Source organism: Myotis lucifugus, unplaced genomic scaffold (genome assembly GCF_000147115.1).
Source record: "Myotis lucifugus unplaced genomic scaffold, Myoluc2.0 scaffold_25, whole genome shotgun sequence".
Lineage (NCBI taxonomy): Eukaryota > Metazoa > Chordata > Mammalia > Chiroptera > Vespertilionidae > Myotis > Myotis lucifugus.
The window spans coordinates 2,443,203-2,467,966 of record NW_005871073.1 but is presented as its reverse complement, the minus strand read 5'-3'; the positions used below and the strand labels follow the sequence as shown (position 1 = coordinate 2,467,966).

At 38.2% G+C, this 24,764-nt stretch overlaps 1 protein-coding gene across 1 annotated transcript in view; it reads right to left on the bottom strand.

Annotated features, from left to right (window-relative positions):
- Nucleotides 1-24,764, bottom strand: part of MSH4 (mutS homolog 4) — a 70,209-nt gene that overhangs the window by 42,144 nt on the left and 3,301 nt on the right. Inside the window, exons 2-8 of the mRNA XM_023751810.1 lie at nt 19,666-19,848; nt 16,503-16,663; nt 13,724-13,834; nt 10,897-11,012; nt 9,058-9,231; nt 6,335-6,507; nt 3,517-3,584 (exon numbers count right to left, since the gene is read on the bottom strand). Coding sequence (XP_023607578.1) covers nt 3,517-3,584; nt 6,335-6,507; nt 9,058-9,231; nt 10,897-11,012; nt 13,724-13,834; nt 16,503-16,663; nt 19,666-19,848 — 986 coding nt within the window. The remainder of the gene's footprint in view (nt 1-3,516; nt 3,585-6,334; nt 6,508-9,057; nt 9,232-10,896; nt 11,013-13,723; nt 13,835-16,502; nt 16,664-19,665; nt 19,849-24,764) is intronic.

The following is a 24,764-nucleotide window of genomic DNA, read 5'->3' as shown; positions in this document are numbered from 1 at the left end:
GTTAGAGTAACTAAGAAACTGTGGTATTGGCCTAAGGACAGACAGAGACCAATGAAACCAAATAGAGACTAGAAATAGACCCAATAAATTTTGAGTACTTGATTTACGACAAAGGTGGGAGAAAGGACAGTCTTTTCCATAAATGATGTCAATATAATTATGAATCTATAGGAGGAAAAATGAAATGTGGTCCCTTCCTCATACCACATACAAAAATCAATTCCAGGCAGATTGTAAATCTAAATATTAAAAAAGCAATAAACATCAGGAACATAACAAAGAAGAATATCTTCATTACCTGTTTGTTTGAATCAGTTTTTATAAATTTCATAATTAATGACTTGGCATCCATTCATCACAAGGCCTAACAATGGCCAAAGTTGTTCACATCTCCCCTATGGTCTTGGCTCTTAGGGATGCACAAAAATCATATTACAAGCCCTCCAACCACAAACTCCAACATCTGTGTTTTGCATCCTACCCAATAGGGAATGTTTCCACCTAACAACTTCCCATTATAATAAAGATTTTTGCAATGTTTTCCCCCTCACTCCTTTTGACTCCTGACCAACCCTAATACTTTTCCATATGATCTTGTGTGGTATGCTCCCTCTTCTCAGGAATACCAAGTAATAAAAATCTTCTTTTAATGACAGCCTCACCATATCATCACTTAGTCACCCCCATAAATTAAAATCCAATGGGTGCAATCAAAACATTGGGTTAGATAAAAACTTCTTAAGCAGGATACAATAAACACTAACTACAAAGGAAAAAACACAAACTAGACTACATTTAAATTAAGAACTTCTATTCATCAAAAGATACTACTGACACAGGACTGGTTCTCCAAAAGCCAAGTTTGAGAAACTAGAATTTGAGGGCAAATAACATATTTGAAAAGTGACTTCAATAAGCAGAAGTAAGAAGGGGAGGGGAGGACAGCACAAGAGGATGCCTTGATGATCCGGTTACTGCTGCATGGTACTATGGCTCAGAGATGGTATAAGGTAAGCTTCGGAAGCTATCTCCACAGGTAAGAAAAATGGAATATTTATTCATCTACTCCTGTTCAGTATTAGTTATGACCTATTGCCAGAGCAACAACTCTATTCTCTCCTGCAGTCAGAGAAAGTCCTCAGGCAGTAAGTTTCAGCTACTTGCAATAAGAAGTCTTCCTTGTACAAAAGTGAATGCCAAGGGGATGTGGGTAATACACCAACAGCATCTATACCACAATATTGAGTGGGAAAAGCAAACTAAAAAGTGGGAAAAGATATCTGCAACAAAGAACCAATAAAGGGCTCGTATCTAAAATATAAAAAGAAATTCTACAAGTCACAAAAGAAGATAATGAAGAAGAAGAAAATGAGCAAGAGACTTGAACAAGACTTTCACAAAAGTAAGTATTCAAGTGGTCTGTATACATATGAAAGGGTGTTCATCTTCAGTAATAAGAAAATGTAAATTAAAACCACAATAAAATACCATTATTTACCAATCACAATGCCTAAGATTTTTAAACTGACAATATCACATTTTGATAAAGAACAATGAGAATTCTCATACACTGCTGAGAATATAAATTGTGCAATGATTGTGAAAAACATTTTGGCAAATATTTTGTCATTATTTCCTGAAGTTGAAGATATACATCCTCCATGACCCCAAAATTCCACTCCTAACTATGAACCCAGTAAAAGTGTGTAAACAATTGTATTAAGAAACAGGTACATATTTTTACCAGCATTATTTCTAATTGCCAAAAACTGTCGACAAGTCGAACAACAGTGAAAGGAGTAATGGCATATTCATACAATGAAATATTATTTCACAATAGAAATAAATGAGCTATATCTACATGCAACATGATTAAATCTCACAAACATAGTATTGACTAAAAGAATCCAGATATAAAAAAGAAAAATTGGGTGATTATACTAGTATATAAAGATTCAAAATAGGCAAAATTAAATTATAAAGAAAATTTGGGGGATCTTTGAAAGAGGTAGAAAATAAGATGGGAAGGAGCAAGAAGGGGCGTTTTTGAAGTAATGGCAGCATCTATCTCTTTACCTGAGTAGTCATTACATGGATATTCACTTTGTGATAAATCAGTAAGCATTGAATTTTGTTTTTATGCAGTTTTCTATGTGTACAGTGCAAGAAAATGCTGATACTCTGGCTACTGCTATAGTCGTAAGTACTCAAGCAAGTCCTTTCTTCCTGACCCAGGACTCTCATATCTTCTGTCAGCATCTATGAAATTGTGTTAGGCTAACTTGTTAGTTTGCAAGTAGGGTAAAATGTCAGATGTCTAATAGTTCTTGATATACTATGCTGTAATTGCCTTTTTTTTAACTTAAATCTCACACTGGATCATTAATTCCTTTGGTGTAGAAACTTACTTCTTATAGTATCCCTAGCACTTATCACAATGTTTGGTAAAATAAAATCACTTGTTGAATTAACGTAAAAAGGAACCATACACTACAAATATTCATATAGGGCAGTCTGAAATCAATTGATAAAAATTAATTATTCAAAATGAAGCAAAGAAACTTAGATAAAACTTGAAATTTTTTGTTTAATATTGACATTTTCAAATATTAAAGAAAGAATTTTAGATGTGCGTAATGAAAAACACAAAACTTCCTAATACATTAAATAGTATGGTCAGCCCTAGCTGGTTCAGCTCAGTGGATAGAGCGTCAGCCTGCAGATTGAAGGGTCCCAGGTTCAATTCCGGCCAAGGACACATGCCCGGGTTGTGGGCTCAATCCCCAGTAGGGGGCGTGCAGGAGGCAGCCGATCAATGATTCTCTCTCATCATTGATGTTTCTATCATGCTCTCCCTCTGCCTTTCTCTCTGAAATCAATAAAGAAATATATATATTATTTTAAAATAGTATGGTCAGAAACATTTTATAGAAAGAAAAGACATTTGGGCCCTAGCCGGTTTGGCTCAGTGGATAGAGTGTCAGCCTGCAGACTGAAGGGTCCCAGGTTCTATTCCAGTCAAGGGCACATGCCGGGAGTTGTGGGCTCAATCCCCAGTGGGGGGCGTGCAGGAGGCAGCCAATCAATGATTCTTTCTCATCTTTGATGCTTTTTCTCTCTCCCTCTCCCTTCCTCTCTGAAATCAATAAAAATATATTTAAAAAAAGAAAGAAAGAAAGAAAGAAAGGACATTTGGGTTAATTCAAATAAAAAAATTTAAGCATTATTCTTCTCACTAAATACTTATGATCAAAAAAACGGCATTTTCTGAAATCAATATCCTTAAGGGGAAATACAATAACTCATCTTAGGCAAGCAATTCCACACTGGAGATTTTCAGAGGACATTTAGTTTAGTCAGAAGTTTTTGCTTTTAAAGGCCTTAAAAAACTTTGATATTAATAATGAAGCACTTTTCCAAAATATTTTAATAATGTCCAATTGTTACATTACATTAAGACAAGTTTTATCACAATGTATAATAATAATATAACTTATAATGTATATATAAACATACCGTGTCTTGCTTTGGAATTTGGACTAAAACAGAAAGAAGCTGCTCCGTATCAAGAAATCTTGCTATAACTAAAACAAACAAAAACAAAAAAATAATGAGCATTTGAACTTTTTAAAATATAGACTATGTATCCTCAAATAATAAACTAGAACCATTCTACCTACAAATATTACTTGTTTTAGTTGTCTTTATCTATCTTACATGTGCCAGGAGTAAAATAATAGTCAATTCTTAATTTTGATTACTCACAATCTGTCTTCCAAATTTGACACTGTTGATCACCCCTTCATTCTTGAAACTCTACTTCTCTAACTTTTAGATGTTGCTTCTCATAATTTTCTTCCCACCTTTCTGATCTCTAACTTTTCTTTCTGATACTTAAAAAGATTATTTTAAAAGCATAGTTAGACCACTAATCATGTAATCTTCCAGAAGTTACCTAACTTCCATCTTTTATTTTTATTTTTTTAAATATATTTTATTGATTTTTTTACAGAGAGGACGGGAGAGGGATAGAGAGTTCGAAACATCTATAGCTGCCTCCTGCACACGCCCTACTGGGGATGTGCCCGCAAACAAGGTACATGCCCTTGACTGGAATCGAACCTGGGACCCTTGAGTCCGCAGGCTGATGCTCTATCCACTGGGCCAAACCAGTTAGGGCCTAACTTCCATCTTTTAAATGTGGATAATGACATCTACCTCCTTAGGGGTGCTGTGAGGATTAAGTGAGATAATGTGTATAAAGTATCCTGAACATATCACAGCTCAAAACTGTTATTTTATTCTTCTCAACTCATTTTCCAGTTTCAAGTATTCTATAAAAATAAATGTATAGATAATTATAATCTATCTCTTTTTAATATCCCCAGGTTGTTGTTTCTATCTCTCTATCACTCTCCCTTCCTCTTTCTCTAAAAAAAATCAATAAAAACTTATCTTAAAAAAACCTTTTTATGTCACTCGCTTCCTGTTCAAACCACTAAGTCTTCTGATAATTTTCAGTGTGCCTATTTCTAGCACTGTGCCCTTTTCCAATTTACCACTTCTACTGTAAATTAATTATGTTTGAACTGTTTTTAAAAATTAGAGTAAATAGGCTCAGTATACTACTTATACTACTCTTATACTGTTCAATTATGACATTTTACATGTGATTCTACTAGACTCTTAAAGTCCTTAGATTGGTGTTTCTCTTTTTCAGTCTCTTCCTTCCTCCTTTCCCCAAATCTATCACAACAACCAGAATAATGTTTCTAAAATAAAGGTTTGTTCGTATTACTCTCTCAGTTTAGAACTGTCAGCTCCCTATGTCCTGCATGATAAAATCCCAATGTCTTAGTATTATATAAAGGTCCTTCATAAGCTAGCCCCAGCGCTCATTTCCTGCTATTCCCCAATGCTTCAAGTAATAAATAAGTACTGGCCATATCTTAAATACAGCAAGCTCTTTTATATCAATGTAAGTATAACTCTACCTTTCCCAACTTCCCAAAAAAACAAGTGTACCTTAAAAAGTAATGAGTATTTAAGATCACAGCCAATAGGACTCATACCAGATCTTTATCCCTGCTACCACATCTAAACATATTTTCTGTTACCCCATGTGCACTAACAAACCTCGCATAGGCATGCTCCCTTTGTCTTGAATATCATTTCTAGGATTCTCCTGTTGTCAGTCTTACTCATTTCCTTAAGACAAGCTGAAATATTGTCTTTGTGAATCCCATATGGATTCTGTCATTATCCCAGTTTCTTCCTCTGTGTTCCCATAAAATACTCAATTATGGTTGCGTTTACCACACTGCATCACATATTTGTAGGTCTGTTTCCCTAACATGAATTTAAGATCCTTGTAAACAGAAACTTATAACTTACTCTTCCTTATCTTTTTATCCCTAATACCTATAAAATACCTACAATAAAGTAATACTGGGTCTTTTAAAGTAAGTTTCAGATTCTCATATTTTAATAAACTATAAAAATTACTCTCCCACCCTGTTCTATGTTCATATTCCCCTACTTTTAACATGTTACAATAAATTATAAACTGTCACAATACAGGAAACATAGAAATGGTTGGAGCTTGACTAACATTACATGATTAAATGACTTGAATATTCCTGGCACTTATGTATTACACGGAATGCCGGGTATAGATAGGCCAACAAGATGTTGCTGTGAACAAGAAAAGGGTTATCAGTTAAAAACGGCTTCTTTGTACCTTTCCCAAAGTTTTACTTTGGGAATATATAGAAAAAGTGAATATATTCAACAACATTGGAAGTGCACAGTCACAGACAATATAATGCCAGAATTTTTAAGGAACTGTAAAATTAAAATGTATTTGGAATTGGAATGAGGAAAAATTGTTCAGGCTGTAAATGCCTTCCAGATTTTCATGTGCCACTTGTTTACACTACCAGTACACCAGGAGGGTGGTTGGAAAATGGGGTATGAAAGACAGACCAAGTTCCTAGAAACCAGGAACTGGACTAGGAACAAAGCATACAAAATGTCCTTCCAATTTTTTAAGAAGAACATTGCACTGCCATGCCAGTGAACAAACAGCCAGGTGCCATGGGCAATTCTCTTACCTCATGTTATGGGTTAGATTGTGTCCCTTCAATAAGACATTTTAAAGTCCTAAATCCCCATATCTGTGAATGTGATCTTATTTGGAAATTAAATCTTTGCAGATGTAATTAAGTTAAGATAAAGTCATTAGAGTGGGCCTTAAACTGACTGGTGTCCTTATAAGAAGACAATATATCTTTCTAATAATTTCTATTTATAAACTTAAAGGATATCCATTTACCTGACTGAAGTCCAAAGAAGAGTTCCTCATCTTGAAGTAGTTCTTGAACACAATCTAACCTCATGTTAATGGTTTCAATATCAACTAGAGGTTCTAAGATATTAGATCGAAGTCTTCTACTCCCTCCAGGAGTCTTAGTGTAATTTAGAACACCAAAGAGAGTGTGATTATTCCTTTGAAAACACAAGTTTGAAAATTTTCATTAAGTATACAAAAGACAAATATAAGAAAATTGCAATTTAAATTTGTAACTAAATAATCCTATAATCTATAGTAGTGAATCTCAAATGTTAACATGCATACAAATCACATGTGTATTCTAATTCAGGACAGGCATGAGACCTAAGAATCTACATTTTGAATACGCTCCCAAGTATGCTGTCAGTCAATGAACCATACGTTGATTAATAAGAATCTACAGTATCTTCTTATATTTAACAATTTTTTCATAGATCATTTACCATATTCAGACTAATATAAAATGTTCTAATCCAGCCCTAGCCGGTTTTGCTCAGTGGATAGAGCATCAGCCTGCAGACTGAAGGGTCCCAGGTTCTATTCTAGTCAACGGCACATGCCCAGGTTGTCTGGGTTGCTCAATCCCCAATAGGGGGTGTGCAGGAATCAGCTGATCAATGATTCTCTCTCATCACTGATGTTTCTATCTCTTTCTCCTTCTCCCTTCCTCTCTGAAATCAATAAAAATATATTTTAAAAAATAAAATAAAATGTTCTAATCCAGCGATTCTCAACCTGTGGGTCACGACCCCTTTGGCGGTCAAACGACCCTTTCACAGGGGTCACCTAAGACCATCCTGCATATCAGATATTTACATTACGATTCATAACCGTAGCAACATTACAGTTATGAAGTAGCAACGAAAATAATTTTATGGTTGGGTCACAACATGAGGAACTGTATTTAAAGGGCCAGAAGGTTGAGAACCACTGTTCTAATCCATGACATTCCATTAGTAATAGCAAGATATCAATAATAACCCTATATAATAAAAGGCTAATATGCAAATTGTCTCCTCCACCAGGAGTTCCATCGGGAGTTCAACCAGGGGATAGGCCAGCACGCCAACCACCCGCGTCCCCTCCCCTCTGGCTGGCCCCTCTTGATCGGCCCCAATCGGGGCAGGCAGGCTGGACCCCACCCCCCATGTGTGAATCCATGCACCAGGCCTCTCTAGTTGATAAAATAAGGATATAATTTTTTCTGTGATGAAAAGCAAATAATATTAATTCATCCTTAGGTGGGGAAAATATTTTACATTAATAAAATGAGTATTTAATATAATCACTTCATTCTAACTTAAGAAGTTAGAGAAATACAAATGAAAGAGAGAAGAAAAATTCAGGTACAGAAACTGTTAAAAACAAACAAAAAAATACAGACTTCCGGTTAAGATGGCAGGCTTAGGTAAATATGGTATTTGCATCCTCCCATCACCACATCAAAATTACAACAAACCATAATTCAGAACATCCTGAAATCTAGCAGAATGGAAGTCCTACAACTAAGGATATAAAGAATAAGCCACTTGAGACTAGTAGGAGGGGTGGAGACGCAGACCAGGCTAGTCCCAAACCCACGTCTGGTGAATAACTGGAAGGGATCTCAGCCGCAAAGATCCCCCCTGAGGAGCGAGGGGTCCCAGCCCCACACCAGGCCCCAGAGACCAGGATTCCAGTGCCAGGAAGAGAAGTTTCCATTACTGTAAAAACTAGCAGGGCCCGGACCTGTGTGGCTCAGTGGCTGAGCGTCATCCTATGAATTAGGAGGTCAGATCCCCAGTGTGGGACATGCAGGAGGCAGCTAATCAATGATTCTCTCTCATCCATTGATGTTTCTATCTCTCTCTCTCTTTTCCTTCCTCTCTAAAATCAATTAAAATGTATTTAAAAAAAAAACTAGAGGGAATTGTAGCTGAGTGAGATGAAAAGATGCTGGAGTTCCAGGCAGTTCCCATGCATGGACTTACTCGGACTCGTTCCCTCTGGGCTCCAGTGCCCGAGCAACAGCTGAAAAGGCACCAGGGACGTGGACAGAAAAGGAATTGTCTGGCATCAGAGCGAGAGCTCAAAGGGCAGAGAAGTGCTGACAGAGACCACTGTCCCTTTTCTGAGATACAATGTCCCCTCCACAAAGTCGGCAGGCAGGCACTGTATCTGAGTTTCCATCAACCTGGCTTGCACTATTCTCCCTATGCTGGGATTCCCTGAGATCCTGCCCCACCCAAATTGGGGGCCCACACAGGCTGTTTCCAGTGACTTTTCCATACGAATGACTTGTCTTGGCTCGTGCTTCAGACTTTCCTAAAACCTCTTAAAATAGCAGCATTTGGCCTCAGTGTGCCCCATACCTCTCGTTAAGTGGCCCCAGGCCTGGCACTAGCAGTAGCCAGCCAGCCTTGGTTTGTAGCTTGGCCTCTCCTGGGCAGCTCCAAGTCCAGCACAAGTAACAGGCATCTGTAGATCACTTTGTAGCTTATGTCAGATGGCCCCAGGATCCCTGGGCAGCACACAGGCAGTGGCTAATGCCATTTCCACAAGTATCTTTTAAAAATCTGATTTTGGTGAAACATCTGAACAGTTGAGCAACAATGCAATTATTCTCCATTAGCCAATTTTTTAAAATGTAAACTATACATAAAAAATATGACATAGTAAAATATGCTGATCCATTTTATATATAAAAAAAAAATGGGTGATCTTACCTAGAGTCTTGAATATTAACTAGTAATTCAAGATTTTGGGCTGATGATGAATCTATCATGGCTGTCTGTTCACTGCCTTGGAAACAAATCTTCAGCGATTTTGGTGCATAAACTGAATTTTGAATAAATTCAACATATTTTAATAAAGCTGCCACAGCTGCAAGGCAGTAATACCTGTAAGTGATCCATGATACATCATTATAAATCTTTAGAACAACGGTTCTCAACTTCTGGGTCGCAACCCCTTTGGGGGTCGAACGACCCTTTCACAGGGGTCGCCTAAGACCATCGGAAAACACATATATAATTACATATTGTTTTTGTGATTAATCACTATGCTTTAATTATGTTTAATTTGTAACAATGAAAATACATCCTGCATATCAGATATTTACATTATGATTCATAACAGTAGCAAAATTACAGCTATGAAGTAGCAACGAAAATAATTTTATGGTTGGGGGTCACCACAACATGAGGAACTGTATTAAAGGGTCATGGCATGCCCTAACCGGTTTGGCTCAGTGGATAGAGCGTCAGCCTGCGGACTCAAGGGCCCCAGGTTCAATTCCAGTCAAGGGCATGTACCTTGGTTTCGGGCACATCCCCAATACGGGGTGTGCAGGAGGCAGCTGATTGATGTTTCTCTCTCATCGATGTTTCTAACTCTCTATCCCTTCCTCTCTGTAAAAAATCAATAAAATATATTTTTTTTAAAAAGGGGTCGCGGCATTAGGAAGGTTGAGAACCACTGCTTTAGAATTTAAAAATTGCTCTAAGTGAAACATGTATTTCAACTTAATACTAGAAAAATTATAAATACTTGCACAGCACTGCTCAAATTCAAAGTAAAAAAAAAATTACACTAAGTGTTCTTGATTTTTTTAAAAAACAGTGTAAATTACCTCTAAAACATAAACCATGATAAAAATGAACAATTTTCTGAAGTCTGACACTCAAGGGATATTAAATGTCAATAAATCATATTAGAAGTCAACATTCAATGAAAATTTGTGTCAATTTTTTTATGTGCCATTATAAGTATTCAAATAATATTGAAAGAGTCTGAGCTTCGAAGGTAAAGTCAGGAGGTCCCAACATATAGGAAAGTACATTATGATCTCAGTGAGAGTAGTCATTGTGATTAACTGAGTAAACAAGTGGTCACAGTATCTATTTAGCATGCTCTAAGAAATATCCTTTCCAAAAATATCATTCCCTGTCTCATCCTGAATCTTTTAGGAGTAAAGTTATGAAGTAACAGGAACACAGCTTTAATCACATTTCTAGTTTACTAAATAGCTATTGAGCTTTTCACTCCAAAATAAAGTAAGCAGCAACCATTAGGGCAATAGATTATGACTAATTTGGAGAAAATATATATAAATTGAGTTAGGAAGATATGCCTTGTGTATAAATTTTAGTTAACTATTTTACTATTTTAATAACTACTCAGTTGTATTATAAGCCAGGCACTTTTTGCCCTGGCCAGTGTGGTTAAGTTGGTGCATGCACTGTCCCATGCACCAAAAAGTTGCCAGTTCAATTCCTGCTCAGGGCACATGCCTAGGTTACAGGCTCAATCACTGGTAGGGGGCACGCAGGAGGCAAGCAATAGGTGTTGCACTCCCATATTGATGTATTTTTCTCTCTCACCCTCTCCCTTCCTCTCTCTCTAAAAATCAATCAATCAATCAATAATTTTTTAAAATATTTTTTTAAATAAGCCAGGCATTTTTCCAGGTAATAGGAATATAGCAGAGAACAAAACAGACAAAAGACCTTGTCCTTGTGGAACTTACACTAAACTTTTATAACTGTCCTTAAGTCATAACTTACTTGGACTGAACCTCCATCAGGACAGTGCTGAATTCTGCGATGCATAACTGTTCAATGTACTCTAATCCTTTTGTTTCATTGAAGTATTTCCTTTGGACTGTAGTGAAATTTACATTCTAAAAATAAATTTTAATTTCAAAATAAAGTTTAAGTTTCATGCACTTACCCAAAACTGGTTTCTTAAACACGTGTGTATATAGCTTAAATATTATATAAAGTTTATTTTTATGTTTTCTAGAATTAAAGTTTTCTTATTTATATATAAAAAAGAATGATTATTTGTCTTAAGTGAATTATAATATAGCCTGTAGTTCTTATTAGAGCATGTTCACATGAAATTTAACTGAATATGTTAGGAAACATAATAAAAAATAAACATAAGAGTATCCTCCTTCTAGTAATTTTATTCTACAGCAACATCATCACACCAGCCTGGCATACTCCATCATAATTAAAAGAAGATCTTTATAATGTGCTACTTGAGGAAAAATGAAAACATCTATTGCATCTATCAAATCTATGAAGTGATATCCTTATAAGGTGAATTTAATTTATATAAAATAAAGAAAAGTTAATAATGGAATTTTTAAAAAGAGAAAAACAGCAGGAAGTTATGGAGCAAAAGGTATATACTACTCTGAATAAAAATAGGTAAGAAAGGTAATTTAACACTGAATTGTTTAAAAGCTGTAAAACTGAAAAAAGTCATAAACAGATAATTTGTTATGTGCCAAGAATGTTTCAACAGTTGTCATTTAATCTGCACAATAACCCTATGACATAAGTCTTATTAACTACAATTTCCATGTAAGTAAAATTCTGAAAAGTCAAGTCACTTTTCTCATATCATACAGTTGATATGTGCCAGAGATAAAACTTGAATTTAGAATCTTTAACTTACAAAGTCTATGTTCCTTCCACTTCATATTGCTTCTGATTTAATGAAGGTCTTTTTATAGTAAGTGTGGTAATAATGATAATACTGATTTTTCCCTCTACTTGTAATACTTTTAGGCCAAATACTTCCATGGCTTGCTACCTCACTCCATTCAGGACCAAATGTAACCATCTTGCTAAAGTCATTTATGATTGCCCTACATAAAAATCAGTTCTCTAAGGAGATAGAAATTGTTATTGTCCCTATTTCACTGACTAAAAAAATCAAAGAGTTTAAGTAAGTTAACTTGCATAGTCACTTAAAATCAGCATCTACAGCCAAAACAGTCCAACTCCTCTATGCTTAAGCACTATGTTATACTGCCGTACACCTCAAGTGTAGTGAATATATGTTGTTTTTGCCTTTGTGGTCTGACTGTCAATTATAGTACTCTGCCTCACAGCAATTATAGTACTCAGTGCCCCACAGCATAAATAAAGCACATGACCAGAAGTTAATCAATTAATAGTGTCTCCATCCCCAGAAATAGTGATTAGCCTAACATGTGGGAATGTAAACAAAGCAGAACCAGTCAGGGTCCTTCCCTGGAATTCCTATATGGACACTAAAAGAAAGAAGTTCTTTTTTTTTTTTTATCAGAGTTGGGTTGAGATGAATTAGCCATCAGCAATCTTCCTCTTAAACCTCATAGAGGTTACCTATCAGCAGTTTAAAAAAAAAAAGCGTGGTGAGGACAGCATCTATCCAACTAGTTGGCTTCCCATTTCCATAAGTCAATAAATTTCTTTTTCACTCAAGCTAGTTTAAGTTGAATTTCTGTTATTTATAACCAAAAACAGAATACTTAATCAAAACAGAGTAATGGAAGTTGGAGAGGTTTACTTTAATAAGAGTGATGGAAAGAAGTAATGAATGAATGAAAGAAGCAACAGATAAAGAGACTTGTCTAATAGAGACAATAGATTTACAAGAGGGAGCATTTCTGGCAGAGAATCAAAGACAGCTGAGCTACATAGGATCTAGAAAAATCTTTTATGACTACAGATTCTGTATATTAAGAACAATACAGACTCTGTATAGTAAGAAAAATAAAGAACTCATTGGACCCTAAATCTCAGCTTTGGTTCCCAAAGTGTCAAAAATAAGTCTACAAACATAACAAAATACAGTGTATTGTGAAAATACTTTGCACTCATCAGGAATTATTCCAACTGCAATGCTGCCTACTTGGTTCAGAGCAACAGCCCCCCCTTCCACAAAAAAAGGAAGATTTTCCAGAGGGATGAGATAAATTACATGGTGGAAAGGGCCTTATTGAGGGGAAGTGCACTGGTTGGTTCCAGAGCACTTACCTGTCATAGTCCCACAGATGGAGGTTAAAGTAGGAGGCTAATTGTAAGGCAATACATACTATCAAAGCAAGCTGAAACAATTCTGTAATATAGATCAAATTCTCTAAAGGAAAGTACTTGTTGATAGCTGCTACTCCCTAAAGAACAAGAACTTCAATTTCAACTAATCTGCAAGCATAATAACTAGTTTCCAGGAAGCTAGACCTAAGGAAATCCATGCTTTCTCTATGGGTTTGCCTCTTGTATACTCTGAAGAAACCTCCTTATTACCTAAAATATTTTCCCTTTTATTTAAAATAGATCAAGGCTCATTTTTATTATATGTATTAACAGTTCATTAGATTAGAACTTGTATTTAGTACATTCTTCAGGGAACTAAATACAGGGTGGGACAAAAGTTGGTTTACAGTAGTTGATACGGAAAATAATACAATAATACAAGAATAAACTCTGTTAAACCTACTTTTGGTCCCGCATATAAAGTCACTCAAAGTATTGTTCTTTAGAATAATATTACAAAATGGATTTTAAAGAAAGTAAGATCTCCAATGTTACCACTGAGAATAAAATCACATACCTTGAAATTTTCTGTGATCAGAGTAAACAACTTAGTTGAATTCCCCACAACACAAGCAGTATTTGACATTATTATTTCCAAAGGTGATAAAATTTTGAGTTTAGTGATCACCTAAAATCATTTGAAAAATCAATTTCTTAAATGTAAGCTTAGAATTCTCTTAAACAAAAATTTGTCATATTGTTTTAGAGAGAAGTACTTAAAATCATTTCATAGAGATATAAAATTACAACTTTCCAAATTATATATTCAATTAAAATGTATTTCTAATGATTATGCATTATCATATATCCTATATAATTACAAATATAAAATATTTACATAAACATAGGGTATTTATTCATAACAGTTTGTAACAATTCAAAGCCCAAAAATTAACTTGAATTTATCCAATACATATTCTTAAAATAAGGTTTTTTAAAATAAATTCTTCCAATCAGCATTTTATCCATCTCAATGAAAAACATTCAATAGTGTAACTATGGCTGAAACCGGTTTGGCTCAGTGGATAGAGCGTCGGCCTGCGGACTGAAAGGTCCCAGGTTTGATTCCGGTCAAGGGCATGTACCTGGGTTGCGGGCACATCCCCAGTAGGAGATGTGCAGGAGGCAGCTGATCGATGTTTCTCTCTCATCGATGTTTCTAACTCTCTATCTCTCTCCCTTCCTCTCTGTAAAAAATCAATAAAATACATTTTTAAAAAAGTAGTGTAACTATGGTGATACAATCAATATGACCTCACCAGTACATCTGAAAAGTTGAAAAGTAAAAAAAATCGAAGATGACAACATCTGCTTCATGACTTACGCTTTTCCCAATATACTAGTAAAGGGCATTTTTTAGAAATACTTTAGACATACCAAGTCTTTTGTCAGTTTAACATTCCTATTTTATAAAAAATTATTTCCTATTCTTTTTAAATTGCATAAAAATGTGAAATACCACCCTAGCCAGTTTGGCTCTGTGGATAGAGCATCAGCCTGTGGACTGAAGGGTCCCAGGTTCAATTCCAGTCAAGGGTATGTACCTTGATTGCAGGCTCCTCCCCAGCTCAGGAGGCAACCAATCAATGTATTTCTCACACATCAGTATTTCTCTCTGTCTCTGTCTCTCTCTCCCACTCTCCCTAAAAATCAATGGAAAAATATCCTAGGGTGAGGATTTTAAAAAAAAGTGAAATACTCAGAGATGAAGGTAGTAGGCAGTACTAATATCAGTTAAGTTGTTAGATATATTTAAAAATTTATTTTTAGGTAAGAAAAGAAAGCCTATATCCTGGGGCATCATAAAGGACTTAAAGAGGAATAAACTACCTCTACCTGCTAGTCACACAAATCCCATATAGGCACTGGCCCAAATTATGAGTAATAGGGAGTAAGGCAAGAAGACATATTAAATTATGATTGATCAAAGAGACCAATTTCCCTTAACACTCAAAAATAAAATTCAAATACAGTTCAGTGGAAATAACACTTTGGAGATAGCATTATTATAGACTAGAGTCCTAGTGCATGAAATTCGTGCATGGGTAGAGTCCCTAGGTCTGGCCGGTGATCAGGGCCGATCGGGGCCTTCCGGCTGCTGGCTGGGGCCTTCCTTCCCCAGCTGCCAGCCGGGGCCTTCCTTCGTTCCACGCCACTCCCTGGTGGTCAGCGCACATCATAGCGAGTCGCCAAACTCCCAGTCGGTCAAACTCCAGAAAGGACAATTTGCATATTAGCCTTTTATGATATAGGACTAGAGGCCAGGTGCACAAATTTGTGCACAGGTGGGGTCCCCTTGGCCTGGCCAGCGATCAGGGCCCAACAGGGCCATCTCACCCAGTCCCGATCGGGTCTGATCGGGGCTGGCCAACCAGGGGGAGGGACCACAGGAGGTTGGCCAATGGCAGGAGGTTGGCTGTGGGAGCGCACTGACCACCAGGAGGCAGCTCCTGCATTGAGCGTCTGCCCCCTGATGGTCAGTGTGTGTCATAGTGACCAGTCATTCCCAGTTGTACTGCTGTTAGGGTCAATATGCACATTACCCTTTTATTATATAGGAGATAGATAGATAGATAGATAGATAGATAGATAGATAGATAGATATTACCTTTGGAACAAATCCAGGAATTATTAAAGGTATAATTTTAGAAACTAGTATCAATAATTTGAAATGTTTAAGTAACAGCAAAACATTATTTTTAGAACTATCCTATATAATAAAAGCCTAATATGCTAAGTGTCCGGTCATCCATTCAACCAATCAAAGCGTAATATGCTAATAATATGCCAAGGTCGCTTAACCGCTCACTATGACATGCTATGACATGCACTGCCACCAGGGGGCAGACAGTTGACCAGTCAACCAGTCGCTATGAGGTGCACTGACCACCAGGGAGCAGATGCTCTGACCAGTAGGTTAGCTTGCTTCTGGGCTCCGGCCGATAGGGACTGAGCGAGACAGGCCGGACATGCCCTGGAGCCCTCCTGTGGTCCCTCCCCGGCTGGCCTACCTCCCGCGTCCCTCCCTGGCCCAGATCGTGCACCAGTGGGGTCCCTCGGCCTGGCCTGCCCCCTCTCGCAATCCAGGCTGAGGGACCCCACCCCTGAGTGCACAAATTTAATGCACCAGGCCTCTAGTATATACTAAAAATATATCAGATGAAAAGCAATTTTATTTTAATTCAGACTACCAAACCTGCATGCTACCAAAAAGTAAACTAATTAGGAAAGTAATGACTTGAAAATCAGGCTAGTGCCCAATAGATCAATCATTTTCTAGGATTATAAATACTTACCTTTGCATATGTTGTGTTGTCTGCAAACTGAGATAATATAATTTGTGGGCTTTTTAAATCAATACTTGCCATTCCTATTTCTCCTCTGGCAAGTCCTCTCCCTTCTACAACAGCTACAATAACTGATGGGGAGTGTACAGAAACTGCAGATGAAGATGTAGCTGCTAAAAAGAATTTTTTAAATGTATAAACATTAATAAAAAAAATTTGCAGTTTTTTCTCATACGATGTCAAGACATCAAATCTAGGACATAGCTATTAATATCCCAAGAAATAATCTTTTTTTACTCATCAAAAAATAACTTTCATATTCACACCAAATAAAAATGTTAATTCTCAAAGTATTTTGCCAAAACTTAACTTCATTAACATTTAGAAATAATTTATATAGTCTTAGTTTTCATTTCATTGAAATGCAGTCACAAAAGAAACACTAAATTTGGGATTTAAAAAAAAACCCAGATTTTTTTTTTATTTTACACTGTCATTTAAAAGCTATATAAATGTGAGCAAATTATTTTATCTATAATAATAAAAGCGTAATATGCTAATTAGACCAAATGTCCTTCCTGATAAAGCCGCGGCAGCAGGGGACTAGGCAGAGGCAACCACCGCCGCGGCAGGAGCCAAGCCACTTTCGCGAATTTCGTGCATTGGGCCTCTAGTAATAAATAATCATCAATCACAAAATATAATGAAATAACTCTCTGCCTACCTTGAGCTGACTGAAACAATCAAATAGGATTACATATATTATCCTATAATAGAAGCCCAGTGCACGAAAATCATGCACTGGAGGGGGGTAGTGAGGGTCCTCAGCCTGGCCTGTGCCCTCTCACAGTCTGGGAGCCCTCAGGGAGTGGGTCTAAGCCATCAGTCAGACAATATTTTTCTTTATAATTTCTTCCATTGCTTTTCTGCTAAGAAATTCCTCCTTCATTAAGATATTTGATATGCATTACTATTTTCTCTAACTTTTTTGACTTGTTTTATTCATTTTGATCTTTCATCTCGGCAGAACTTTGAGCAGTAAATTTGTCCACGTTTGGAATAAGAGATGATAGGAAGTACAGATTTAGACTCATTCATAAGCAGTTTTTAATGTCTAGCTGGATGGTCAGGGACTTGGAAGGAACAGGATTGGAAAATGGTGACAAGGGAAGCTGGAAAAGATGTATGTGGATGGATCTCTTAGAAAGGAGATCTGGCTCAATGGATAGAATGTCAGCCTGTAGACTGGAGGAGGGTCCCGGGTTCGATTCTGGTCAAGGGCACATGCCCAGGTTACCGGCTCAATTCCCAGTAGGGGCTGCAGGAGGCAGCCAGTCAATGATTCTCTCTCATCATTGATGTTTCTATCTCTCCCTCGCCCTTCCTCTCTGAAATCAATAAAAACATATTTTTTAATATATTTTATTGATTTTTTTACAGAGAGGAAGGGAGAGGGATAGAGAGTTAGAAACATCAATGAGAAAGAAACATCGATCAGCTGCCTCCTGCACACCCCCTACTGGGGATATGCCCGCAACCACGGTACATGCCCTTGACTGGAATCGAACTGGGACCCTTCAGTCCGCAGGCCGACGCTCTATCCACTGAGCCAAACCAGTTAGGGCTAAAAACATATTTTTTTAAAAAGAAAGTATGAAAGGGCATTCACTCTAGAGGAGACTCTTAATAATCAAGTGAACAAAATGATAGCTTTGTGGATGTCAAGTAGCCTCTTTCCCAGCCACTCCAGTACTTCCTCAATAGACCCATTAACAAAGTGGCCATGGTGGCAGTATCATGCCTATGCATGGGCACAATAACAGGAACTTCCTCTTATCAAAGTTGACCTGGTTACTCACACTGCTGAGTACCTAACCTACCAAAAGCAGAGATCAACATTAAATGTCCCAAAAAACACCACTCTTCAAGGAGACAGCCTGGGATTCATTACATCATGGAGAGGGAAGATATCTGTCGTCACTGGAACAAACACATATTCTAGATACAGATTTGCCTCCTTTGCACACAGTGCTTCCACCAGCATCACCATCTATGAATTCACAGAATGATTTATCCACCATTGTGGCATTCAGCACAATAATGCATCTGATCAAAATGGTCAGTGGAGGATAAGGGTAGAAGGGTTTCCCTTATAGATCAAGATGTAATATAAAACTAAAGACAGTGTGATATTGGCAGAGATTGGAAATTAAGAGAGGTAGAAACAGAACCATATGGGTCTATAATATATGACAAAGGTGGAGGAAGGATATTCAAGAAATAGGAATTATCTCTGTGGGAAAATTAAATTGACTTCTTACCTCATATTATAAACAAAAATCAATTCTAGGTATATTAAAAACTTAAATGTAAAATGCAAAGCTTCAGAACACTTAGAAGAAAATATAGGAGAATATTTTTCTGACCTGGGACAGGGATAAAGTTTCTAATCAAATATACACAATGCAGCAATCATAAAAGAAAATATTGATAAATTTGACCCTACTAAAATGAAGAATTCTGATTTCTGCTTCTGGTAATGGTAGGCAAAGTTATTTTAAATCAATTATCTTGGTGAAAGCAACAAAGTCCTACACAAAATATAAATATACAAATATATATGCAAAAATCATACAAAACACAAACATAACCAAAATACATACAAATATACAAAAAAACCTAAAAGTATTAAAGAGCTTCAGGAATACCTGTGCTTGTGTGTCAAGACATATTGAATTACACACTTTAAATGTGCAGTTTATTGTATACTAATTATATCTTACTAAAGCTGTTTAAAAATACGCATGAGGTCATACTGATACTTTCAATTTACCTTAAAAAAAAAAGAAGTATTCAAGAGCAGAAAGATAAAAAAAAAGGACTTTTGGGGTCTAGATCCAAAAAATATAACAATCCAGAGAGGAAAGCCCAGCAAAAGTAGACAATTTTTGAGGCCAGAGTGGTTAAAATAATGTAGACCTGCATTAATTAATGAACTATCAGAAACTAACCTCATCTCAAATTATGGATATGGATAAATTGGTACATTTATCTTTCAATCAGTCATATCAAGTACAAAACACTTCAAATGAACATAACCACCCTAATTTATAATTTAAAAAAACTTTAAAGTTTCAAAAAGTCATCTAGCTCAATATTCCACTCACTTTACCTGAATATCCCATTTGCGGTGTCCAACTTTTATATCCTGATCTCTGTGGATTTCCAGCAGACAATGGAGTCTTTAGTGTTTGAGGATAAATATTGTCTCGTGCAGAAGATGAGCTTGTTCCAAAATTAAAATTTGATGCAAATGTATTTTCTGCATAGGACCTTTTGTTTTCAAAGTATGAACCTAAATTCAAAAAATTAAATATAAGTTTTTAAAGATTCAGAATTATGCAATGATGCCTACAATCCCTACAATTTTACCATGTTTACCTTCTATAAAATTTCACGTTAATGATTTTTTAAAATATAATGAATTATGACAAATGACATTATTGATAAATAATCTTATACTAAAACATAAGGAAAAGTGCTTACTAATAAGGCTTTTGCTTCTACAAGTTCACTAAGATTACTCTTGCTGAAATTTTAAGTTACCTCCTAATTTTCAAATACACCAGATATATTTACTTTGTAATTATGAGACGACTTTTCCTCTGTGGACTTGAAATTCTCTCCTCCCATGTAAATGTATAAAGAAAGCTCTGGATTCACTTAAATTCAGTTCCTTATTTATGTACTTAACCTGGTATATTACCTATTTCGCAGGACTGTCATAAAACTTAAAAGAATGTACACAAACAGCCTAGCATAGTGTTTTTTTAAAAAAAAAAATAATGGGGCTTGGCTCTGGCCAGTGTTGTAAGTTGGTTGGAGCATGGGGTTCGATTCCAGGTCAGGGCACATACCTAGATGTTCTCTGTCACATGGATCTTTTTCTTTCTCTCTCCTTTCCCCTCTCTCTAAAATCAATGAGCATATTCTTGAGTCTCTAAAATCAATGAGCATATTCTTGAGTGAGGATATATATATATATATATATATTGATTTCCATGACAACTATCTTGATTCTCAAGCCACTTGCTTTTAGTTTCCTTTGACAGATCCTTATTTTTCTGCCTGCTTCTTAACTGTTGGCTTCTAAGGATTCCATACATTTTCACCACTTCTCACAATTAACATTATACATTTTCTCTGGGCCTCTTATCTATTCTCTTAGTTTCTATGAATATCTATTTCCTGACAAGTCTCAAGTCTTCATATACAGCCCTAACTCCTCTCTTACACTGTAAACCACAGGTTGTCAAACTTTTTAATAAAGGATCAGATGGTATAGGCTTTGTGGGCCATAGGATCTGTCACAATTACTCAACTCTGACATTATAGCAGGAGAGTAGCCAATGGCTCTATTTCAATAAAATTGTATTTGTGAATAGTGAAATCTGAATTTCATGTAATTTTCACATGTCACAAAATATTATTTTTACCTTTTCAGCCCTTTAAAAATGAAAAAAAAAATATTCTTAGGTCTATAGCTGCATTATTCAATATAGTAGCCATTTACCACATGTGGCTATTTAATTAAATCAGAAATGAATAAAAGTAAAAATTCAATTCCTTAGCCACATTTCAAATGATCTCAAGCCATATTTGACTAGTACAGATATGGAATAGTTCCATCATCACAGAAATTTCTATCAGCTAGTGTGGCTCTAGGTTCCTTTGTCTAACTACCTCTTGGATGTATTTAGATATCTTCCTCAAAATTTTAAATGTCCGTAAGTTAATTCAGTATCTTTCCCTCAAAATTTATTCTTTATAACCAGTTGTGGTCAATTGTACCACCTTGTACTCTGTCACCCAAATCATAAACTTAGGAGTCATTCTTTGAGAGAGAGAGAGAGAGAGACAGACAGGCTGGGAAAGACAGAAACAGAGAAACATTGATGAGATCCTCTGGTTGCCTCCCACATGTGCCCTGACTAGGACCTGTGATTGAGCCCATAACCCAGGTATGTGCCCCTGATAGGAATCAAACCTGGGACCCCTGTCCACGGGCCGATGCTCCATACACTAAGCCAAACTGGCTAGGACAGAAGTCATTCTTAATTCTTCTTTCATCAATCCTAAAAACCAATCCATGAGCAAGCCTTGTAATTTTTTCTTTTAAATGTCACTAAAATTTCTCTCTATCTCAACTCCTACTGACCCATTTTAAGCCCATATCTTCTTCAGGATTTTTTTTAAAGTCTCCTAATTGTCTCCCTGCCTCTGGTATAATGCCTTTCTAATAGTCTTCATATCTCTGAAAAAAAAAAAAAATCCACCATGTCTCCCTTTCTTACAATTCCTCAGTGTCTCCCATTACTCACCAAATGATCTACACTAATAAAAGAGAAACATGGTAATTAGCGGACGACCGCTACACTTCCCACTGGCTAATCAGCATATCCTTATGCAAATTAACTGTCAGCCAAGATGGCAGCCAGCAGCCATGCACTGAAGCGAGCAGGGAGGCTTGCTTGCTCCAGTGACAGCGGACTCCAACGTTCCCCGCCTCACTTGCAGGCCTCTCAGCTGCAACTCTAAGCAACTATGTACTATGTTGCAAGTACAGAAGCTAAACAAAACCCCAAAAACCGGCTTTCAATCAGCCTGGCTTCAGCCAGCCGGACCGCAACATTGTATCAATGTTTTCAGCAGCGAGGCCTCAGAGCTAAAGCTGGCCCAGAATAGAAAAAGAAAAAAGAACAAAAGGAGCAGTTGGGAGCTTCAGTAACCCGCCAACCTGAAAACGGCCCTCAGCCCCTCAGCCAGATTGGCCAGGGACCCCAGTGGGGACCCCCACCCTGATCCAGGACACCCTTCAGGGCAAACCAGCCAGCCCCCACCCGTGCACCAGGCCACTATAGTAAAAGGGTAATATGCCTCCCGGCACTGGGATCAGCGTGACAGGGGGCAGCGCCCAAACCCTCTGATCACCCAGCGGCTCTGTGAGTGACAGGGGGTGAGGCCACAACCTCCCTATCCGCCCTCTGTTTGTGACAGGGGAAGGCACCCCAACCCCCTGATCAGCCCTGCTCTGTGCCTGATAGGGGGGAGCTCCCCAATCCCCTGATCGCCCTGCGGCTCTGTGTTTGACAGGGTAGAGCCATAACCTCTCCATCGGCCCTGCCCTGAGTGTGACAGTGGCGGTGCCCCAACCCCCTGATCGGCCCTGTTCTATGAGTGATAGAGGGTGGCGCCCCAACCCCCCTCCACGGGCCTTGCTCTATGTGTGACAGGGTAGAGCCATAACCTCCCCATTGGCCCTGCCCTGAGTGTGACAGGGTGCAGCGCCCCAACCCCCTGATCCGCCCTGCTCTGTGTGTGACGGGGGGGGTGCCCCAACTCCCCTATCGGCCCTACTCTGTGAGTGACAGGGGGCAGCGCCCCAACCCCCTGATCGGCCCTGCTCTGTGCATGACAGGGGGGAGCTCCTCAACCCCCTGATGGGCCCTGCTCTGTGCGTGACAGGGGGTGGTGCCGCAACCTCCCCATCGACCCTGCCTTGAGTGTGACAGGGGGCGGTGCCCCAACCCCCCAATCAGCCATACCCTGAGCGTGACTGAGGGTGGCATCGCAACCTCCCTATCTGCCCTGCTCTGTGCATGAGGGGACGGCGCCCCAACTCCCCAATCGGCCCTGCTCTGAGCCTGACCAGGGACTGCACCTAGGGATTGGGCGTGCCCTCTGCCACCCGGGGGCAGGCCTAAGCCAGCAGGTCGTTATCTCCCGAGGGGTCCCAGACTGCGAGAGGGCACAGGCCGGGCTGGGGGACCCCCTTTCCCCCCCGAGTGCACAAATTTTTGTGCACCGGGCCTCTAGTCCTATATAATAAAAGGGTAATATGCAAATTGACCCTAACAGCAGAATGACTGGGAATGACTGGTCACTATGACACACACTGACCACCAGGGGACAGACGCTCAATGCAGGAGCTGCCCCCTGGTGGTCAGTGTGCTCCTACAGGGGGAGCTCTGCTCAGCCACAAGCCAGGCTGACGGCTGCAAGTACAGCGGTGGTGGTGGGAGCCTCTCCCGCCTCCTCGGCAGCACTAAGGATGTCCAACTGCAGCTTAGGCCTGCTCGCCACTGGCAAGTGGACATCCCCCAAGGGCTCCGTGCTGCCAGAGGGATGTCTGACTGCCAGCTTCGGCCCAATCCCCCAGGGAGCGGGCCTAAGCCAGCAGGTGGACATCCCCCTAGGGGTCCCAGACTGCGAGAGGGCACAGTCCGGGCTGAGAGACCTCCTCCCCCCCAAGTGCACAAATTTTTGTGCACCGGGCCTCTAGTAAAATATAATTCCTTTGTATGGGTCCCAGCAAGAATTGGATGACATATTCAAACTACAATTATTTTAGGAGAGTTTGATAAAGGGAATTATTTACAAAGGTATGGAGAGGGTGTAAGGATATCATCATAAAGAAGTGTGTAGATCCAGAACAAAGTGTGCTCCATTACCATCTATAGGCTTAAAGGAGCTAAGGAAGGGAGAGGTTACCAGAATCTGGAGACAGAGAGGAGTATGTCTTGTTCTCAGGTTACTTTTAGACCCTAAGTTCATTCCACCAATTTCCTTGACCTCTCTTTTGCTGCACCTTATCTTCTCCCCTCTGGCCTCAAATACAGTGGTAATTTACAAATCTGTATCTCTCCCATTTCTCTTCTTAGCCCTAGATCCATATATTCAATTGCCTTAATATGAATATACACATATATCCCAGAGATTCTTCACACTCAACATGTCCATACAGAATTATCATTTTCCCTCTAAAAGTTGGTTCTCCAACAAAATTCTTGTTTTTTTTTTCCAGGAAACAATACTACTGTTTATCCAGTCACCAAAGCCTGTTGCTGGCATGGCAGACAAAACCTATTTCTTTCCCAGACCAAACTGCTACAAGTACTCCAGGTTTATATCAGATCACCCTTCTGCTCTAGTCAAAATTAGGTGCAGTCCTATAAGCATGATATCCTATATCAGACTTCTGTGCCTTTGCACAAGGTTTTCTCTTAAGACTATTCAGTTTCTCTTCTCTTTAGCTGACGTTCTTTGTCCTAGTAATGCTTCAATACCAGTTCAAGTTGCACGTCCTCTATAAAATTTTTTTGTTCCCTACCTTTCTTATAAAGACCTAAAAAAATCCATGAATAGCTAGTTATTTTAGAAATTTATTTATTGATATTCAAGTCTGTCTTCCCTACTGAACTATAAGTTCCT